We start from the raw sequence: 19693 nt of genomic DNA, 5'->3' as shown, positions 1-19693 counted from the left end.
GGAAGACTGTAAGATCTCTTTTTGAGGGGGTTTGCACCCTATAGATAGTCCTCAGCTTACCAGCACAATTGGGACAAGAATGCCTTACTAAGTAAGGCAATTGTTTTCTGTCCATTTTTAGGCCCATTTTTATCATAGTCATTAAGTGAATCATTGCAGTTAAGTGAATCATGCTTGTGGCAAATGGTGATCACGTGAACCTGGGATGTTGCAACCATTATAAATCCATGCCAGTTGTCAAGTCCACACACCAAGGACAAGGACCAGGTTGTAAGGTGTTTTGTTCAGTGCTGTTGTAATTTTGGACCGTCACCAAAGGAAGTTGAGGAATCCCTGTACTTTAATGGTTTAGTGTGGATTTCATTGACATGCAAGTCTGTTTCTCCCTTAGCTTTTCAGCATTTAATTAAGTGGACAATGCCTGATGGAGAAACAGTTGAATTTTTAATCTGCATTTTTTTTGAACGCAGCATTGTATAATATAAATTTCCAGATCAATCTGTGGAATTTTCTCTGGAAACCCTTTTAGCAGTAAAAATCATTGCAGGTAGTCCTCGATTTACATCCGTTTATTTAGTGACCATTTGAAGTTCCAATGGCTCTGAACAAAGGCACTTAGTGACTGTTTTTCACACTTAAATCGTTGCAGCATCCCTCTGGTCACATGATCAAAATTCAGATGCTTGGCAACTGGCTCATATTTATGATGGCTAAAATGCCCTGTGACCTTCTGACAAGCAAAATCAATGAGAAGGCCAGATTCACTTTACAACCATGTTGCTAACCTAACAAGTGCAGTGATTCACTCATGTGGCAAGAAAGGTTGTAAAATGGGACAAAATTCATTTAACAAATGTCTCACTAACAATAAAAATTTTGGGCTCAAATGTCATAAGTCGAGGAGTACCTGTATAGTAAAAATATGACTTGATAGGCCCTTTGCAATTACAAAACCCCCAAATTCAAGGAAATTTATGTCTTGATTTTTGATATTTTAACAACTTTCACCGTCTATCAAAGTCATAGAGGCCTTCTGAATATGTTGTTTGTTATTCTGAAGGTTGAAAATAATTTTATATATTTATGAAATTTCTCGTGGCCCATCAGACTTCTGTGACTCTGATAATGACATGCGAGCATGAAAAGACACATTTCAGTTTGAATTTTGCTCTGCTTGAAACTATCTTTTAGGTTTTAATAACTATTAGTTAATGTTTTAAAAATAAATATGGGTACCATGTTCGACCTTGAGGCAGGAAGTAGGCTTCTCTTCGCAATGTAGCTAACAATATAGAAGACTATCATTAAGTGTTGTACCTTATGATTTTTGACCAGTGTATCTTTTCTTTTATATACACTGAGAGCATATGCACCAAAGACAAATTCCTTCTGTGTCCAATCACACTTGGACAATGAAAAATTCTATTCTGTTCTAAAACAATATAAAAAAAGAAAGAATTTTGCTCTTTGTCCATCAACTGGGCAAGTCTAATTCAGTGCAATTCTGTTCAGATGTGTCATTGAAATTAAATTGGAAATAAACTTGTTCTGGTGGTTCCACAATTAGCCTCAAAATAGTGTTGTTCAAATACTTAGCTGAATTTTGTTTCTGAATTGAACTGATTTTCCCAGTAGAATTGCGAAGCTGATCTGAGCTATTGAATCAAATTTAATAAAAAAATAAGATTCTGTTTGCGGCACAGAAATGTAAATCAAACCAAAGACTTTGTAATGCCTGAAATGAATCAGAGTATCTTCTGAATAGAACAAATAAGTCAAATCTTCCTTGTTCTAATTCATATAGACTTTCAAAGTAGTTGGTAGTCTAGATAGAAGACAATATTTGTAGCTCAGGGTTGAATTCTGGGGCCTTTGGTGCTTCTGAGCTTGGCGGTTTTCTTGCAGATCTTTCATTATTCAACTAGGTAACATCATTTATTTATTTTATTTATTTTATTTGTCACAACAGTATATATAAGCATAAGCATGAAAGTAATTATATAATATATAAGCATATGTATGAGCATAAGTATGTGATAACTATATTAATTGGCTATTAATCCAATTAATAGAGTTATCACATACTATATTATTATATATTATATAATTATATTATATATAATTAATATCAGGGCTAGAAGAGAATGGGCTTTGTGTGGAGGAATGTGGAGTCCTGGGTAGTCTTTGAATTTGATGGAAGTTAAGTTAATAATTAACTTAGTTAATAATTTCTGAGATTAATAGAAGTAGGGTCAAGTGTTTTATTTTCTCCCATTTCTTTTGACTGCACAGTTATCAAAGTTGAATTCATGCAACGGTTGAAGGATGAGAAAGCGGACGAGGGAAGCACAGCCAGATTACATTGCGAGGTCACAGTCACTAAAACCCCTGTGGAATGGCGCAAAGACGGTGCAGGAATCCACGCTAGCCCCAAATATGATATCCAACAAGATGGGGGCATCCATGAGTTACTCATTCATAACTTGCAACTCCAAGACAGCGGCGAATATTCGTGTAGCATTGGTGGCCAAACCACATCTGCCACATTATCTGTGCATGGTACGTTTTCTTTGAAGCAGACTAGAACTCTCTGTCTCCTGGTGATTGTCCCAAAGTCACCCAGCTGGCTTTCATGGCTAAGGCAGATTTAGAACTTCCTATCACCTTGTGTTTGTCCCAAACTTACCCAGCTGACTTTCATGACTACGTATGATCTAGAACAGTGGTAGTCAACCCCTACCACCCACTAGTGGGTGTTCCAGCTTTCATGGTGGGCGGTAGGAGTTTTGTCCGATACTGAAGCACTTTCCTTTTTTTTTAATTTAATTGACTTTAAAAAAAAATTTCATAGCATTTTTAAAAACATTTTCATTAGGTTTTCAAAAAATTCCTCGTGACAATTTAAATTTCTGAAAATATACCATTTGTATCGCCTGCGCATAAGTTTAGTTCACATTACATAAGTGAAACTAAAGGGCGCTATAGTGCGACCGCAAACAAAAGAGCCTCGTCCCAGAATAGCTCACGCATCTCCCCCCCACACCACCCAGCTGTAACAGACAAGCAGAGCCGGTAACCAGCGCCCCCCCACCAAACCCAACCCACGATGCGCAAGAGGCATGCACAGATGACAATTGGCGCATTACTGTGGAACCGGTGGGCGGTTAGAAAATTTTACTACTAACAGAGATACAAAAGTGGGCAGTAGGTATAAAAAGGTTGACTACCCCTGGTCTAGAACTCCCAGTCTCCTGGTGTTTGTCCCAAAGTCACCCAGTTTGCCTTCATGCCTGAAGTGGGACTAGAACTCCCGTTCACCCGGTTCCTAGCCTGATGCCTTCATTAGTAGATCAAACTAGCTCTCAGAATCCTGGTTCTTCAGTTCCCAGGATTCTGTATCCCATTTTTCCTAGCACAAGACTTCTTTGACATTTGCTTCCTTGATTGAGGGTTGCTTTGTTGAGGTTCATCAACGTCTTTTGACAAGTAAAACCTGAAGCACCGTTTCAGTCAAGAGGTCCTTTGGGGTTTTGGTTTTTCCTTCAAGTTGACCTCTGCAGCTTTAATACAAATGGTCTTCGACTTACGACCAGAATTTACCCTAAATTTTCTGTTACTTTTTTTTTTTTTGTTTACATTTATACCCCGCCCTTCTCCGAAGACTCAGGGCGGCTTACAGTGTATAAGGCAATAGTCTCATTCTATTTGTATATATTTATATATATATATTTTACAAAGTCAACTTATTGCCCCCCCAACAATCTGGGTCCTCATTTTACCTACCTTATAAAGGATGGAAGGCTGAGTCAACCTTGGGCCGGGCTCGAACCTGCAGTAATTGCAGGCTACTGTGTTCTTAATAACAGGCTTTTACCAGCGTGAGCTAAACCGGCCCTTACTAATTTGTTAAGTGAATTTTGTCCCATTTTACAGCTTTTCTTGCCACATTTGTTAAGTGAATCATTGCAGTTGTTAAGTTAGTAACTTGGTTGTTAAGTGAATCTGGCTTCCCCCATTGTCCTTGCTGGTCAGAAGGTTCAAAAGGGGATCATATGACCCCAAGACACTGTGATTGTCATAAATATGAGACAATTGCCAAGAATCTAAATTTGGATCATGTGAACATGGGGATGCAACAACGGTCACAAGTGTGAAAAATGGTCATAAGTCTTTTTTTCCCAGTGCCATTGTAACTTTGAACAGTCACTAAATGAACTGTTGTAAGTCAAGGATTACGTGTATCTAAAATATTATAAAAGGGAACAAAAAATTCTCTAATCTATGAAATCTGCACCAAATGCAACATTTTTGTTTCTTGCGGAAAGTGCAGAATACATCCTGGTAAGATATAGTTAGTCCTCGACTTAGAACCATTCATTTTGTGACCATTCAAAATTACAATGGCACTGAAAAAAGAGACGTGACTGGTCCTCACACTTACAACCATTGCACCATTTCCCACAGTCAGTTGGACAAAAGCTGGGTGCTTGACAACTGGCATGAATTTATTATGATGGCTGCAGCTTCCCGAGGTCATGTGATTGCCATTTAAATCTTCCCAGCCGCCTTCTGACAAGGTGGGAGAAGCTGGATTCACTTAATAACCGTGTGATTCACTTTAAAACTGCAGTGATTCGCTTAACAACCATGGTCGAAAAGGTCATAGGTTTGGGCAAGACTCACTTAAAAACCTTCTTGCTTATTAGCAATGAAAATTCTTGTCCCAATTGTGGTCATAAGTCGAAGAATGCGCTGTAGTTAACTGGGACCAAACCCACAGCTGAATTCCACTGGTGATGGGTTATGGGCGGTGGTTTATGGTTTATGTTGTCACTGTCACTGATGGATCTGGTGGCCCTTGTAGAAGTGGACATCACCATCATCCGGGGACTGAAAAGTGCGGAGGTTTTGGAAGAGGAAGAAGTCACCTTCGAGTGCGAAGTCTCCCACGACAACGCAAAAGATGTGGAATGGAAATTGCAAGATTTGTCGCTTCAAAGCAACCAGATGAACGAGATCTCAGTCGAGAGAGGACGGGTCCACAAGCTGACGCTCCGCAACGTCACCCAGCAGGATTCTGGCACGGTCACCTTCCGGGTCGGACCGTACATCTCCACAGCGAGGCTCAGAGTGGACGGTACGGCGAGTTCTATCAAAAGAATTGTGATCAGAAATGGTTGAGCATCTCAGTTGTGTTGATGGGATATGCGGAAGGGGATAATGTCAGAAAAACAGGTAAAGGAAATGACAGTAAGAACAATTAATCAATGGAACAGCTTGCCACCAGAAGTTGTGGGTTCTCCATCACTAGAGGTTTTCAAGAAGAGATTGGACAACCATTTGTCCAGAATGGTATAGAGTCTCATGCAAGAGGTTTGACAAGAAGAACCTCCAAGGTCTCTTCCAACTTTGTTATTCTGTTATTCTTAATCCCAGACCAATTAACCCGTGGAACAGGTTGCCTCCAGAATTTGTGGGTGCTCCATCACTGGAAGCTTTTAAGAAGAGTCAGGACAGCCATTTGTCTGGAATGGTACAGGGTGTCCTGCTTGAGCAGGAAGCTGGACTGATCTCCAAGGTCCCTTTCATTATTCTGTATTCTATCAACAGATGAACTGTGCTCACATATTATTATTATTATTATTATTATTATTATTATTATTATTATTATTATTATTATTATTATTATTATTATTTATTAGATTTTTATACCGCCCTTCTTCCGAAGGACTTAGGGCGGTTTACAGCCAAAGATAAGAACACAAGCAATATACAATTAAAACAAAGTTAAAAAACTTATTAAATAATTGGCCGAAATTTAAAACATTTAAAATCTAAAAACCCCTTAAAATTCATCTAGAAATTTAAAATTTAAAAATTTAAAATTTAAAATTTAAACCAGCCCTGCGCGAGTAAATAAATACGTTTTCAGCTCACGGCGAAAGGTCCGAAGATCAGGCACTTGGCGCAAGCCAGGGGGAAGTTCGTTCCAGAGGGTAGGAGCCCCCACAGAGAAGAATCTTCCCCTGGGGGCCGCCAGCCACATTGCTTGTTAAACATATCTATTTAACATTTATTTATTATTTATTTAATTTAGAATAGAATAGAATAGAATAGAATAGAATAGAATAGAATAGAATAGAATAGAATAGAATAGAATAGAATAGAATAGAATTCTTTATTGGCCAAGTGTGATTGGACACACGCTTGGTGCATATGCTCTCAGTGTACATAAAAGAAAAGAAAAGAAAAAAGAAAAGATACCTTCATCAAGGTAGTAAGATAGTAAATGTATATGCTGCCCATCACATGAAATAGAATACAATAGAAAAACTATTAAACTTTTTGAAAAGCTATGCAAATTCTAGATAAAACAGATAACATAAAATCTGTCCCCCCTTCCTCTCTCTCTTTCTCTCTCTCTCTCCATCCATTCTCTCTCATCTCTCTGTCTCTGTCTCTGAATTCTAAAACAATTAAAAATTAAGAGTTACACAAACAGAGAGAGCCAGCCTGATAAACAGACGTGTGTGTGTGTATGTGTGTCTGTCTGTCTGTCTGTCTGCGTGTAACTGAATTCTGGACAGATAAAGTTTTGTATGTATGTCTGTGCCTGTCTTTCTGTGTAACCCTGACCTCTTAAATTATTTCTTGAAATTCACACATGCCTAAAATCTAAAACTTTGCTTCCATATTAGGATTTCAGTTTAAATCCTGTCTACACAAGAAGTTTGCAAGTGGACTCTATTTTTTTTTTGGGGGGGGGGTTGCTAGTTCTTGCAATTTTATTTTTTCCCCTCTTTCCATTCCAGCCCCACATCCTGACTTTCAACAAGAGCTGAGTAACCTAGAATTGCAAGAAGGCAGCGCAGCTTTCCTCAAATGCGAAGTATCTATGCTCAACGTCTCTCCCATATGGAAAAAGGGCTCGGAAGTCATCACTCCGAGCACCAAGTACGAAATCAGTCAGCAGGGAACGACCCATATTTTAAAGATTTACGGTGTAACTCGAAGAGATTCTGGAAAATATATTTGCGACATTGGCCATGGGAGAAGCATGGGCACGTTATCAGTGGAAGGTAAAAGATTTATTAATCAAAGTATACAGTCCTCGATTTACAACAGTTCATTTAGTGACTGTTCAAAGTACAACAGCCCTGAAAAAGGGGACTTAGGACCGTTTTTCACACTTACAACCATTGTAGCCATCCCCATTGTCTAATGATCAAAATTCAGATGGTTGGCAACTGATTCATATTTATGATGATTGCAGTGTCCCCAGGTCACGTGATTCCCTTTTGCCACCTTCTGACAACCTTTGACAAACAGTCAATGAGGAAGCCACTTCCTCACTTAACAACCGTGATACTAGCTTAACAACTGCACTGATTCACTTACCACAACTGGCAAGAAAGCTAGTAACAAATGTCTCACTTAGCAACAGAAATTTTGGGCACAGTGATGGTTGTAAATCGAGGACTATCTATACCTTTAATCCTTACAGGTGTCTGTGTTAATAAGCTTTCGTTCTAAATTACGCAGCCGCTCCTAAAGGTGGTCCTTGAATTACAATCACAACTGGGTCCAGCATTTCTGTTGTTAAGTGAGTCGTGCCTGATTTTATTATGTTGTAAAGCAAATCACTGCAGTTCAGTGAGTTATGTGGTCATTAAGCGAATCGGCGTTTCCCATTTTGCATGTTGGAAGATGTCTAGGAAGTTTGCAAATGGTGATTGAGCTCAAAAAACATCCATTGCTAAGCAAGATGGTTCTTAAGTAAGTTTTGTCACTTTATGATCTTTCTTGCCCAGTTATTAAATGAATCACTGCCATTGTTAAGCTACAATTGTTAAGTGAATCTGGCTTCCCCAATGACTTTGCTTATCGGAAGGTCAGGAAAGAGGATCGTGTGACAAACCAGGACACTAACTATAATTGGGGACTATCTGTCTTTTCTCTTAATTATTGTTTTGACATTGCTTAACTGATGGGTGTCTGTGAGATCTGGCTGTTGTCTTCATAACAATGAAAGCAACATTATGTGGTTGAGCCATATACTTTGCTTCAGCATACATGTGCACAATGTCGTCCGTGTGCAAGAAGGGAGGTTTGTGCTGCATCAATATGATGTCTTTTTAGCATGCTTAATCATAACAGCCAGTTTGGTTAAGGCATCAGGCTAGAAACTGGGAGAGTGTGAATTCTAGTTCCGCATTAGATATGAAAGCTGGAAGGGTGACATCAGGCCAATCGCCAGGAGACTGGGAGTACTAGTCACACCCTAGACCAGGGGTGGTAAATTTGATTTCATTGAGGGCCGCATCAGGGTTGTGTTTGACCTTGGGGGTGCTGTGGCCAGGGTGGGTGTGGTCAGTTTGTGACTCATGTCGGGGGTGCCTGTGGTGGCCTGAGCATTTTGCCCCAAATTTATTTATTTATTTATTTATTTGATTTTTATACCGCCCTTCTCCCGAAGGACTCAGGGCGGTGTACAGGCAAGATAAAACAATACAATATACAGATTAAAATACCATTTAAAAAACTTATTTAAATTAGCCTAAAATTAAAAAATTTCCATACTAAAAACCCCGTTTAAAAATTGATAAAAGATAAAATTCAATTTAAGACAGCCCCGCGCAAATAAAAATATGCGTCTTCAGTTCGCGACGGAATGTCCGAAGGTCAGGTATTTGGCGTAAACCCGGGGGAAGTTCGTTCCAGAGTGTGGGAGCCCCCACAGAGAAGGACCTTCCCCTGGGGGCCGCCAGCCGACATTGCTTGGCGGACGGCACCCTGAGAAGAAATGGGCTCCTGAGCTCCATTTTCTGCTGTAATGGCCTCTTGCAACCCTCTGCCAATGAAAACGGAGCTTGGGAGGGCCACACACCCCGTTTTCTCAAGCCCCGTTTTCGCTGGCAGAGGCATTGTGGCTGGTCCTTTGCTGTTTCCAGGGTGGCCCTGCGAGCCAGATCTAAGCACCTCACAAGCTGGAACCGGCCCCCAGGCCTTGAGTTTGGCACCTCTGCCCTAGACTATTTGCAAGTAATTCAAGGAAGCAAACATATTCAACATACTGCTCTTGCAGTTTCCCCAATTTCCCACACAATAATCACCCTGTGAGGTAGCTCTGGCTGGGGGAGAGTGGCTGGTTCCAGCTGACTTATTTGTTTAAGGCATGACTAGAACTTACCATCTTCTAGTCACTGGCCCAAAGTCATTCAGCTAGCTTTCATGCCTAGGTTGGGGCTAGAATTTACCATCTCCTGGTGATTGGCTGAAAATCATACAGTTGGCTTTCTTGCCTAAGATAGGACCAGGACTCACTGTCACCCGGCGATTGGCCAACTGTCACCCAGATGGCTTTCATGCCTAATACCGCACTAGAACTCACATCTCCTGATGATTTTCTCAGTCACTCAGCTGGCTTTTGTGCCCAAGGCAGGATTAGAACTCACTGTCTCCCAGTAATTGGTTGGAAGTGACCCAGTGGGCTTTCATGGCACCACCTCTGTTTCTAGCCTGGTGCCTTGACCACTAGACCAAACTGGCTGTCATTTTTTTTATTTTCCAAGATAGCTGAAGTTAGATTTGTGAGTTATGGGCCTCTTCCTCCTCCTCCCCGCCTTGCATTAGAAACCCATAATATGTATCACATCTATGACAAAAGCTCACCCCTCTCTCTTCTTTCCCTGGTGTAGCCCTCTCAGCTCGTCCAGTTCTTTTTCAAGTCCAGCTGGAGAACCAAGAAGTCAAGGAAGGGGCAACGATCACCCTGGCCACTGCGCTCACAAAACCCGATGTGCCTGTCCAGTGGATGAAAGGCTCTGCCCAACTGCAGCCAAGTCACAAGTATGAGATGAGACAAAAGGCATCTTATGTGGAGCTGCTAATCCATGATGCGCAGTTGGAGGATGCAGGCCACTATACCTGTCAAACCGAGGACCAGCAGACCACCGCATCTGTGGTTGTCAAAGGTCAGGAGGAGCCAATTTTGCTCGCCTGAGATCAGACACGAAAGACCAGACCCATACATGAAGGGTTCAAAATAGTTGCTTTATTTTATATAATTATTTATTTTATTTATTTATTTTATTTGTCAAACACAACAGTATATATAAGTATAAGCATGAAATAACCATACAAATTGGATACAATTAAAGGGAACATTAGGACAGGAACAGTAGGCACGCTGGTGCTCTTATGCATGTCCCTTACAGACCTCTTAGGAATGGGGTGAATGGTCTTCGGTTAAAACTTTGGGGATTTTGGGAAGAGACCACAGAGTCAGGTAGTGCATTCCAGGCATTAACAACTCTGTTACTGAAGTCATATTTTCTACAATCAAGATTATTTGTAGGGTCCTTGGGACTCTCTGAACTTGTTTGTTATTTGCAGATATTACATGACCCAGCTAGGAAACATCATTAGTGCTAGAAGGGAGTGGGGCTTATGGAAGAGGAGGAGAGGACATCTGTGAGTTCTTGGTGCTTTCTGAGCTTTGTTGTTTTCTTGCAGATGTGATGAGGTTACCTAGTTGGATCATGAAACATCTGCAAGAAGCCAACAAAGCTCAGAAAGCCCTAAGGACCAACAATCCTCCTCCCCCTCCCCCTCCTCTCCGAAATCACCACTCCATTGTAATACAGATGATCTTAACTAGTTGAGTCATGAAATAAATGTCTGCAAGAAAACCATCGAGCTGAAAAAGCATCAGTGACCCCCACTTCTCTTCCTCCTGTCTGTAATAACCACTCTCTTGCAGCACCAATGATGTTATTTACTTGGGTCATGAAATGTCTGCAAAATAAAAATAAACTCTGGGATGTAACAGTAGGATGTAGTGGGATGTAAATTCACAGAGAAACAAATGAAATAAAAGGTTCTCTCTTTCAATTGTAGAAATACCGGCTACCATAGAAGAAGAATTGAAAGACCTCACTGTCCTTGAAGGAGAGGATGCTGTGTTTCGCTGTGTGGTTTCTCATGAGAAGGCCAAAAACCTGCAATGGAGTTTGGCAGGTGTGCCTCTGCAATCCAACGAAATGAACCAAATTGGCGTGGAAGGCAAAACTCACACCCTCGTTCTCCGAAAAGTCACCCTTGAAGATTCCGGCACTGTCAGTTTCCAAGTTGGTCAGAATTCAACACAGGCTCAGTTATTGGTGCAAGGTAAGTTAGTCAACTGTTCTGATGGGCCTTGATCTTCCACAGGGACATCCATGGGTAGATGTAGGTCAAAAAAATTTAGATGAGAAGGGCAACCACAAGAGAGGAAGAGGAGGAAAAGGAGGAGCAGGAGCAGGAAGAGAACAATTGTGTGGTCCTTAATGCTCTCTAAGCTTTATTGTTTTCTTGCATATGTATTATGATCCATCTAGGTACCATCATCAATTCTAGAAGGGAGTGGGGTTTGCTGTCTCTTTATATGCAAGTGACTTGTCCTGTCAGTATTGGTGGAAATGTTTTTGGTGATTCCTTGATTAGACTATTGTTTACTGTTAGCTTGTTTGCCTGAGTTGGTGGTTTCTTGATTGGGGTATTGTTTACTTCTTGACTGTTGGTCTAGTGTCAGTCTTGATGTTAATCTCTGCTCATCTGGATGTTCTGATCTGGGGTGTTCTGATCTTTTACTTTTTTAATTATTTCTATTGAATGATATGTAAACATTTTTCATTTCAATGTGCCTGTTGATGGCCCATTTGTCTGAGTGCCAGGCTTGCAGGAACTTTCTAACAGTATTGGATTTGGCTTGTTCAAGGATGCTGTCAATTTTCCAATCACTTTGTCCAATTAAGGAGTTTTCATTGTATCTTCTGATGGCCTGTTGGTGTTCGTAAATGCTCTCTGCGATCTTCAGTGGCCATTAACAGCAACCTAGATATAAGCAGAAATTTTCTGACAGTGAGAATAATCAACCAATGGAACAGAAGTTGCCTTCGGAAGTTGTAGGAACTTCATCACTGGGGGCTTTCAAGAAGAGATTGGACTGCCATTTGTCAGAAATGGTGTAGGGTCTCCTGCTTGGGCAAATGGTTGAACTAGATGACCTACAAAGTCCTTTCCAACTCTTAATCTATTAGTTAATAATTGCAATCCTTATATTGTTCAATAGTCTTTAACTTACAACCATAATTGAACCCAAAATTTCTGTTGTTAAGTGAGACATTTGTTAAGTGAGATTTGCCCCATTTTATGACCTGTCTTGGCACAGTTGTTAAAGGAATCACTGCAGTTGTTCAGTTAGTAACACATTTGTTAAATGAATTTGTTAAACGGCCGTCGCCAGGGGAGCATTTTATCAGGTTCACCTGATTCGCCAGTTGCGCCCCTTCCTAGACCGGGACTCCTTTACGCGCAGACTCCTTACGCATGGTCACTCACGCCCTCGTTACTTCCCGCCTGGACTATTGCAATGCTCTCTACATGGGGCTCCCCTTGAAGAGCACCAGGAGGCTCCAGCTAGTCCAGAATGCGGCTGCGCGGGTGATAGAGGGAGCACCCCGTTGCTCCCACATAATACCTATCCTGCGCGGCCTGCACTGGCTGCCGGTAGCCTTCCGGGTGCAATTCAAGGTGTTGGTTATCACCTTTAAAGCGCTCCATGGCTTAGGACCAGGCTATTTATGAGACCGCTTTCTGCCACTGATAGCCTCCCAACGACCTGTGCGCTCCCACAGAGTGGGCCTTCTCAGGCTGCCGTCGACCAAACAATGTCGGTTGGCGGCCCCCAGGGGGAGAGCCTTCTCTGTGGTGGCTCCGGCCCTTTGGAATGAGCTGCCTCCGGGGTTACGCCAACTCCCCAACCTCCGGATCTTCAAACGGGAACTTAAGACTGTATTATTTCATCGTGCGGGACTAGCCTAAGTGTAATTTTAATTGTAATTTTAACTGGGTTTTATGTCGGTCTTTGACAGTTTTAGTTTTATTCAGCCTTTTTAAATATTTGTTTTTAAATTCTGTTTTAAACTTGTTGGTGGTATTATGTGTTTTAAATATGGCTGTAAACTGCCCTGAGTCCTTCGGGAGAAGGGCGGTATAGAAATTAAATTATAAATAAATAAATAAATAAATAAAAATCAGGCTTCCCCGTTGACTTCGCTTGTCAGAAGGTTGCAAAAGGTGATCACATGACCCTGAGACACTGCAACCATCATAAATATGAGGCAGTTGCCTGGCATTTGAATTTTGATCATGTGACCTTAAGGGATGTTGCAATGTGTGCAAAACGGTCATAAGTAACTATTTTCAGAGCCATTGTAACTGAACGGTCACTAAATGAACTATTGCAAGTTGAGGACTATCTGTACATTGGAGATGACTTTTATGGTCTATATGCTCAATCGAAGTCTCTTTTCCCTCTCTGTAGCTGCACCGGTAACCTTCCTAAAAAAGCTGGAGAATGCAGAAGTAACTGAAAATGGCATGGCAACCTTCCGCTGTGAGCTTTCCAAATCTGGGGTCCCAGTGGAGTGGAGAAAGGGATCATCCCTGATCCAGCCCAGCCAGAAGTTTGAAGTCAAGATTGAAGGCAATGCCTACGTTTTGATCATCCATGATGTGGTCCCAGAAGACTCAGGAGAATATATCTGCAGTGCAGCTGGCAAGAAAACCACTGCCAAACTAAAAGTTAAAGGTGAGTGTAGCCATTGGAGAACTACTGAGATAAATAATAGACATAGGGATGAAAGGGACCTTGGAAGTCTTCTGGATTAGCCCTCTGCCCAAGGTAGGAGTCCTGAAAAAATGATTGTCCAATCTTGTCTCTGAAAACCTTCAGCAATGGAAAATCCACAACTTCTGGTGGCAAGCCACTGGTTAATTCTTCTCACTGTCACTTCATTCCCCTTCATCTCATCTCCTGCCCCACTTATTCTAGATCCTGTTTCTCTCTCTTCATCCGTCCATTTCACCTTTGGAGACCTTATTCTGGTTTACTGTTTCACCATTTTGTTTAGTATTTCAGGGTTTAAGATAGCGTATTGCTTGATGGTATCTTTTCAGCACGTTTATATATATGGAAACTATACAGGTATTCCTTGAATGACAACCATTCATCTAGCAATCGTTCAATAGTTACAATAAACCTGAAAAAAAACATGACAGGAACATTTTTCACACTTATGACTGTCAGAAGCTTGGCAACTGATGGTTGCAGTGTTCCACTGTCCCAGGGCCATGTAATCTCCATTTGTGGCTTCCAACATGCAGAGTCCATGGCAGAAGCTTGATTCGCTTAACAACTGTGTGATTCACTGAACATCTGCAGTGATTTGCTTTAGCAACAGAAGTTGTAGCTCCAGTTGTAGTCGAGGCCTATCAAGATGGTCATCAACACGAGGACTGGTTGTAAGTCACTTTTTTCAGGGCTGTTGTAACTTCAAAATGAGTGATGGTAAGCAGAGGATTGCCCGTATAGGTAATCAAAATAAAATGATACCTTTGATCATTCTGCATTTGGGAAGAATTGGAGGTGCTCCATCACTGGAGAAATTGGACAGTTATTTCTCTGAAATGGTATAGGGTCTCCTGCTTGAGCAGGGGGTTGGACTAGATGACCTCCAAGGTACCTTCCCACTGTGTTATTTTATGATTCTATTCTCCAAAGCACCTGAGAGCAGGGCAAGAAGTAGTGGATGGAAATTAATCAAGGAGAGAAGCAATTCAGAACTAAGGAGAAATTTCCTGACAGTGAGGACAAATCAGTGGAATTTATTTATTTATTTTATTTATTTTATTATTTAGATTTTTATACCGCCCTTCTCCCGAAGGACTCAGGGCGGTGTACAGCCAGATTAAAACAATACAATATACAATTTTAAAACAGCGAATTAAAATAACATATTCTATAATGGCCGAAAAATTTAAAAACTGTCAAATTTGACCCAATAAAACAGAATAAAAATTCAAAATTTAAAAATTAAGAATTAAGAATTAAGCCAGTCCCTCTTGGATGAACAAGTACGTTTTCAATTCACGGCGAAAGGTCCGAAGGTCAAGTAATTGATGCAAACCAGGGGGAAGTTCGTTCCAGAGGGTAGGTGCTCCTACAGAGAAGGCCCTTCCCCTGGGGGCCACCAGCCAGCATTGCTTGGTGGACGGCACCCTGAGAAGACCCTCTCTGTGTGAGTGTACGGGTCGGTGGGAGGCATAAGGTAACAGCAGGCGGTCCCGTAAGTTGACTTGCCTCCAGAAGTTGTGGTTGTTGTTGTTAGTTGCGAAGTCGTGTCCGACCCATCGCGACCCCATGGACAACATTCCTCCAGGCCTTCCTGTCCTCTACCATCCTAGAAGTTGTGGATGCTCCATTAATGGAGGTTTTAAAGAAGAGATTGGACAATTATTTGAAATGATATAGGGTCTCCTGCTTAAAGAGCGGGTCTGACTAGAAAACCTCTAAGGTGCCTTCCCCTTCTGTTATTCTGATTGTGGTTGGTAGGCTTTCACTCAGCAAGGTCTCTTTTAGTGTCTGCCTGCTCTTTCAGCTCTGCCAGTGCTCTTCAAGCGAGGTCTGCAGAACAAGGAGGTTGAAGTAGGAAACACTGTGTCATTGTGTTGTGAGCTGTCCAAGCCGATGTCACCTGTGGTGTGGAAAAAAGGAAACACGAAGCTTCAGTCGAGTGAGAAGTACGAGATCAGACAAGAAGGGAACTTTGCTGAGCTTCTCATTTATGATCTGGAAATTCAGGACGATGGCGACTATACCTGTGATTCAGGAGACCAGCAGACCACTGCCACGGTCAGGGTCAAAGGTAAGAAAATCTGGGCAAATTCCACTGACATCTGTCTTCGATAGAAGAGAGTATTGTAGCTTGGGGTTGAACAATGAGGCCCTTGGTGCTCTTTGAGCTTGGTGGTTTTGTTGCAGACATCTCATGATCCAGCTAAGTATTGTCATCAGTGATAGAAGGGAAGGGAGGGTTGCAGAATGGAAGGAGGAGGACTGCGGGACCCTTGCTGGTCTTTGAGCTTGATACAATAGAATAGAATAGAATAGAATAGAATAGAATAGAATAGAATAGAATAGAATAGAATAGAATAGAATAGAATAGAATTTTTTATTGGCCAAGTGTGATTGGACACACAAGGAATTTGTCTTGGTGCATAAAAGAAAAAATACATTCATCAAGAATTCTAAGGTACAACACTTAATGATTGTTTTCTTGCAGACATTTCACAACCCAACTAGGTAACATCATCAGTGTAAGAAGGGAGTCAGATTCTAGCTTCTAGCACTGATAATGTTATCTAGTTTGGTCGTGAAATGTCTGCAAGAAAACCACCAAGCCCAAAGAGCACCTCTTCCTCCTCTCTGCAAACCACACTCTCTTCTAGCACTGATGATGTTATTTAGTTGGATCATAAAATATCTGCAGGAAAATAGCCAAGCTCAGAGAGCATCCATGGTCCCACACTGCTATCTTCTTCTTACTTTTCCTTGGGAGGGGCCATGTTTTATTTAGTGATTTTCCCTTATGCGTAGCTGCATTTGCTTTCTTGGAATAATTCTCTCCTTTGATGAATTAGCCGGGGATTATAGTTTACAGCCACAAATAGTACCAGGATTTTCATTGCTAAGCTTGGCAGTTGTTAAGTGAGTCACACCTATTCTATAATCTTTTTTGTCATGGCTGTTAGGTGAGCCAATGAGGCTGTTAAGAAAATCAAGTAGTCAATAAGTGAATCTAACTTCACCCGTCGATTTTGCTTGTTGGAAGCCAGCTAGGAAGATCATAAATGGTGATCACGTGATGGTGGGATGCTGCAACCATTGTAAATACTTGCCTGCTGCCCAGCACCCAAATTTGGTATGGAAGGATGTTGCAACAGTCATAAGTGCAAGAACTGGTCATTCATCACTCCTTTCAGCGTTGTTATAACTTCAATTAACTTTGGTGCTAAGCAAATGGTTGTAAGTTGAGGAGTATCTGTAGACTGCACACAGGTTCTGAATCAAGATTCAGTAACACTGCGCAAATGGTGCTATCCGGTTGCTTCTGCTCTTTGCGATTGTGGTGACATGCAGACAACAACACATATATATGCCTGCCTTTGGGGCTCTGATCGGTGTAGACTTAAGGACCTCATGGCAGCATGACAGAACGCAACTGATATTGCTAGCTTCTGGGCAAGATCTATTTAATTTGTACATATTTTAATCTTGTATGTTATATTTTAAATTTTATGTTCATTTAGTGACAGTTCAACATTATGTTGTCATTGAAAAAAATGACTTACTTACCATTTTTCACACTTACAACTGTTGCAGCATCCCCATGGTCATGTGATCAAAATTCATTAGCTTGGCAACTGACTCATAATTATGACAGTTGCAGTGTTCCATGGTCATATGATCCTCTTTTGTTTCTTTCTGACAATTGAAGTCAAAGGGGAAGCCAGATTCACTCGACAAACATGTTACTAATTTAAAAACTGCGGTGATTCATTTAATAACTGTGGCAAAAAAGTCATAAAATGGGGCAAAACTCATATGTCTCACTTAGCAGCAAACATTTGAGATTGAGTTGGAGTCATAAGTCGAGGACCACCTGTAGCATGCCTTTAGGGTTTTTTATGTCAGAAGCATCAAAAAATAAGGCACACACAGTGGTGGGATTCAGCCAGTTCACACCTCTTCGGGAGAACTGGTTGTTAAATTTCTAAGCAATTTGAAGAACCAGTTGTTGGAAGAAATCTTATTTTGTTTTTTCCCACTTTATAGGGCTAATCCTGTAAGAATAGAATAGAATAGATTTTTTTTTTTTTATTGGCCAAGTGTGATTGGACACACAAGGAATTTGTCTTGGTGCATATGCTCTCAGTGTACATAAAAGAAAAGATACGTTCATCAAGGTACAACATTTACAACACAATTTATGATCAATATATCAATATAAATCATAAGGATTGCCAGCAACAAGTTATAGTCATACAGTCATAAGTGGAAAGAGATTGGCGATGGGAACTATGAAACGATTAAGGAAGGCAGGAAGGAAACATTCTGGTATTGTTTCTAGCCTAATCTTTATTGCCCTGCTTAGGAGAAATTGCCTCTCTGATTAATCCTTATTACATTGTAACAGCTAAGGTGAAGCATCCATTGACCTGAGTGATGTTGAGTTGTCCACATCCACATAGTCACATGACCACCAAGCCTCACCTACCCAGCTGGTCATTAGGGCAGAGAACCGGCTGTTAAATTATTTGAATCCCACCACTGGGCATACATATCAGTAGAGATATTGTTTAATGTCTGCAAAGGGCATCAGAGGCATCACAACACTTGTGTCATTTCCCCCCCCCCCCCGTAGTGTTACCTGTCTTCTTTGAAGAAGGATTGCAAAACATTGAGTCAGAAACCGGAGGGAAAGCTGTCCTGTGTGGCAAGATCTCAAATCCCAACACTCCCGTCGAGTGGCGGAAAGGATCCCTCATTCTGCAGCCCAGTGCCAAGTACGAGATGAAGCAGAAAGGCCCCATGGTTGAGCTGATCATCTATGACTTGGAACCGGAGGATTGTGGATCGTATACATGCAGCACTGGAGACGAGCTGTCCATAGCCTCAGTATATGTACAAGGTGTGTTCCTAATTCTTATCTGTATTTTGTAAATGCTGCAGCCAGCTGATTTTACGTTGCCAACCTTGTCAACAGAGGAATAGTATCAAGATCTCTGGAAGTGTTAGAGCTGCTTTATACTGAATTAGTTACACCACAGTTGGAATGTTGTGTCCATTTGTGGTCACCAAATTACAAAAAAGATTGAGACTAGAAAGTATAGAGTAGAGCCACAAAGATAATCATCTTTGTTTAGGGGATTAAAGCATATAATGGATGGTTGAAGGAACTGTCTAACAAAGAGAAGGATTAGGGGTGGCATGATAGCAGTCTTCCAATAATTAGTAAGTGGCTGTGACAAAGAAGAGGAGCTCCACCTGTTCTCCAAAACACCTGAAGGCAGGATAAGGAACAACAAATTGAAACCAATCAAGGAGAGATTAAGTTAAATTAGAACTAAATTTGTCTCAACTGACAGTGAGAACAATTAACCAGTGGAACCACTTGCCTCCAGAAGTTGTGGGTCCTCCAACACTGGCGATTTTTAAGAAGAGATTGGACAGCCATTTTTCCAAAATGGAATAGAGTCTCCTGCTCGAGCAGAGGGTTGGACTAGAAGATCTCTAAGGTCTCTTCCAACTCTGTTACTCTATGATTCTATTCTTCAAAGCACCTGAGGAGAGGATAAAAAGCAATGGGTAGAAGATTATCAAAGGGCAATCCGGCCTAGAAGTAAGGAGAAATTTCCTGTCAGTGATAACAATTAATCAGTGGACCTCAAGGTAGGCTATTCCATTGCTACATAGACCAAGGAATTCCTCTTTATTTTCAAATTGTTTCCTTTTAAGGTTATTTCAATACATAAAAATGGAACTCGTGCATCTATTTTGTGCCTTTTCCTATTATTAAAGTAGGTTTGGAAGCAAATCAATCTTTCTAACATAGTCGCCAGAGAGTCAGTGGATCTGAAAAAATGAAAGATCCTAAACAAAATATCTCTTTGGCGTCTAAACCACCTTGTTGTATAGATTACTAATATGTAGGATGTTTACTGCAGTTTGCTTCTGCAATTCTGGTGTGAGGTTGTTTTTTTTAAAAAGATTAATGCATGATTTTTGGATGATTTTGAAAAGTTAAAC

The 19693-nt window shown here is 41.1% G+C and overlaps 1 protein-coding gene across 1 annotated transcript in view; it reads left to right on the top strand.

Moving 5' to 3' along the window:
* OBSCN (obscurin, cytoskeletal calmodulin and titin-interacting RhoGEF) overlaps positions 1-19693 on the top strand; it is a 266194-nt gene that overhangs the window by 122726 nt on the left and 123775 nt on the right. The window contains exons 57-64 of the mRNA XM_058182772.1: positions 2293-2559; positions 4865-5137; positions 6813-7079; positions 9699-9974; positions 10900-11169; positions 13367-13633; positions 15483-15749; positions 18309-18575. Of these exons, the coding sequence (XP_058038755.1) occupies positions 2293-2559; positions 4865-5137; positions 6813-7079; positions 9699-9974; positions 10900-11169; positions 13367-13633; positions 15483-15749; positions 18309-18575 (2154 nt within the window). The remainder of the gene's footprint in view (positions 1-2292; positions 2560-4864; positions 5138-6812; positions 7080-9698; positions 9975-10899; positions 11170-13366; positions 13634-15482; positions 15750-18308; positions 18576-19693) is intronic.

The sequence above is a fragment of the Ahaetulla prasina genome, chromosome 4 (genome assembly GCF_028640845.1).
Source record: "Ahaetulla prasina isolate Xishuangbanna chromosome 4, ASM2864084v1, whole genome shotgun sequence".
Lineage (NCBI taxonomy): Eukaryota > Metazoa > Chordata > Lepidosauria > Squamata > Colubridae > Ahaetulla > Ahaetulla prasina.
Note: the sequence above shows the minus strand (reverse complement) of the source record. Positions and strands in the feature narration are given on the sequence as shown.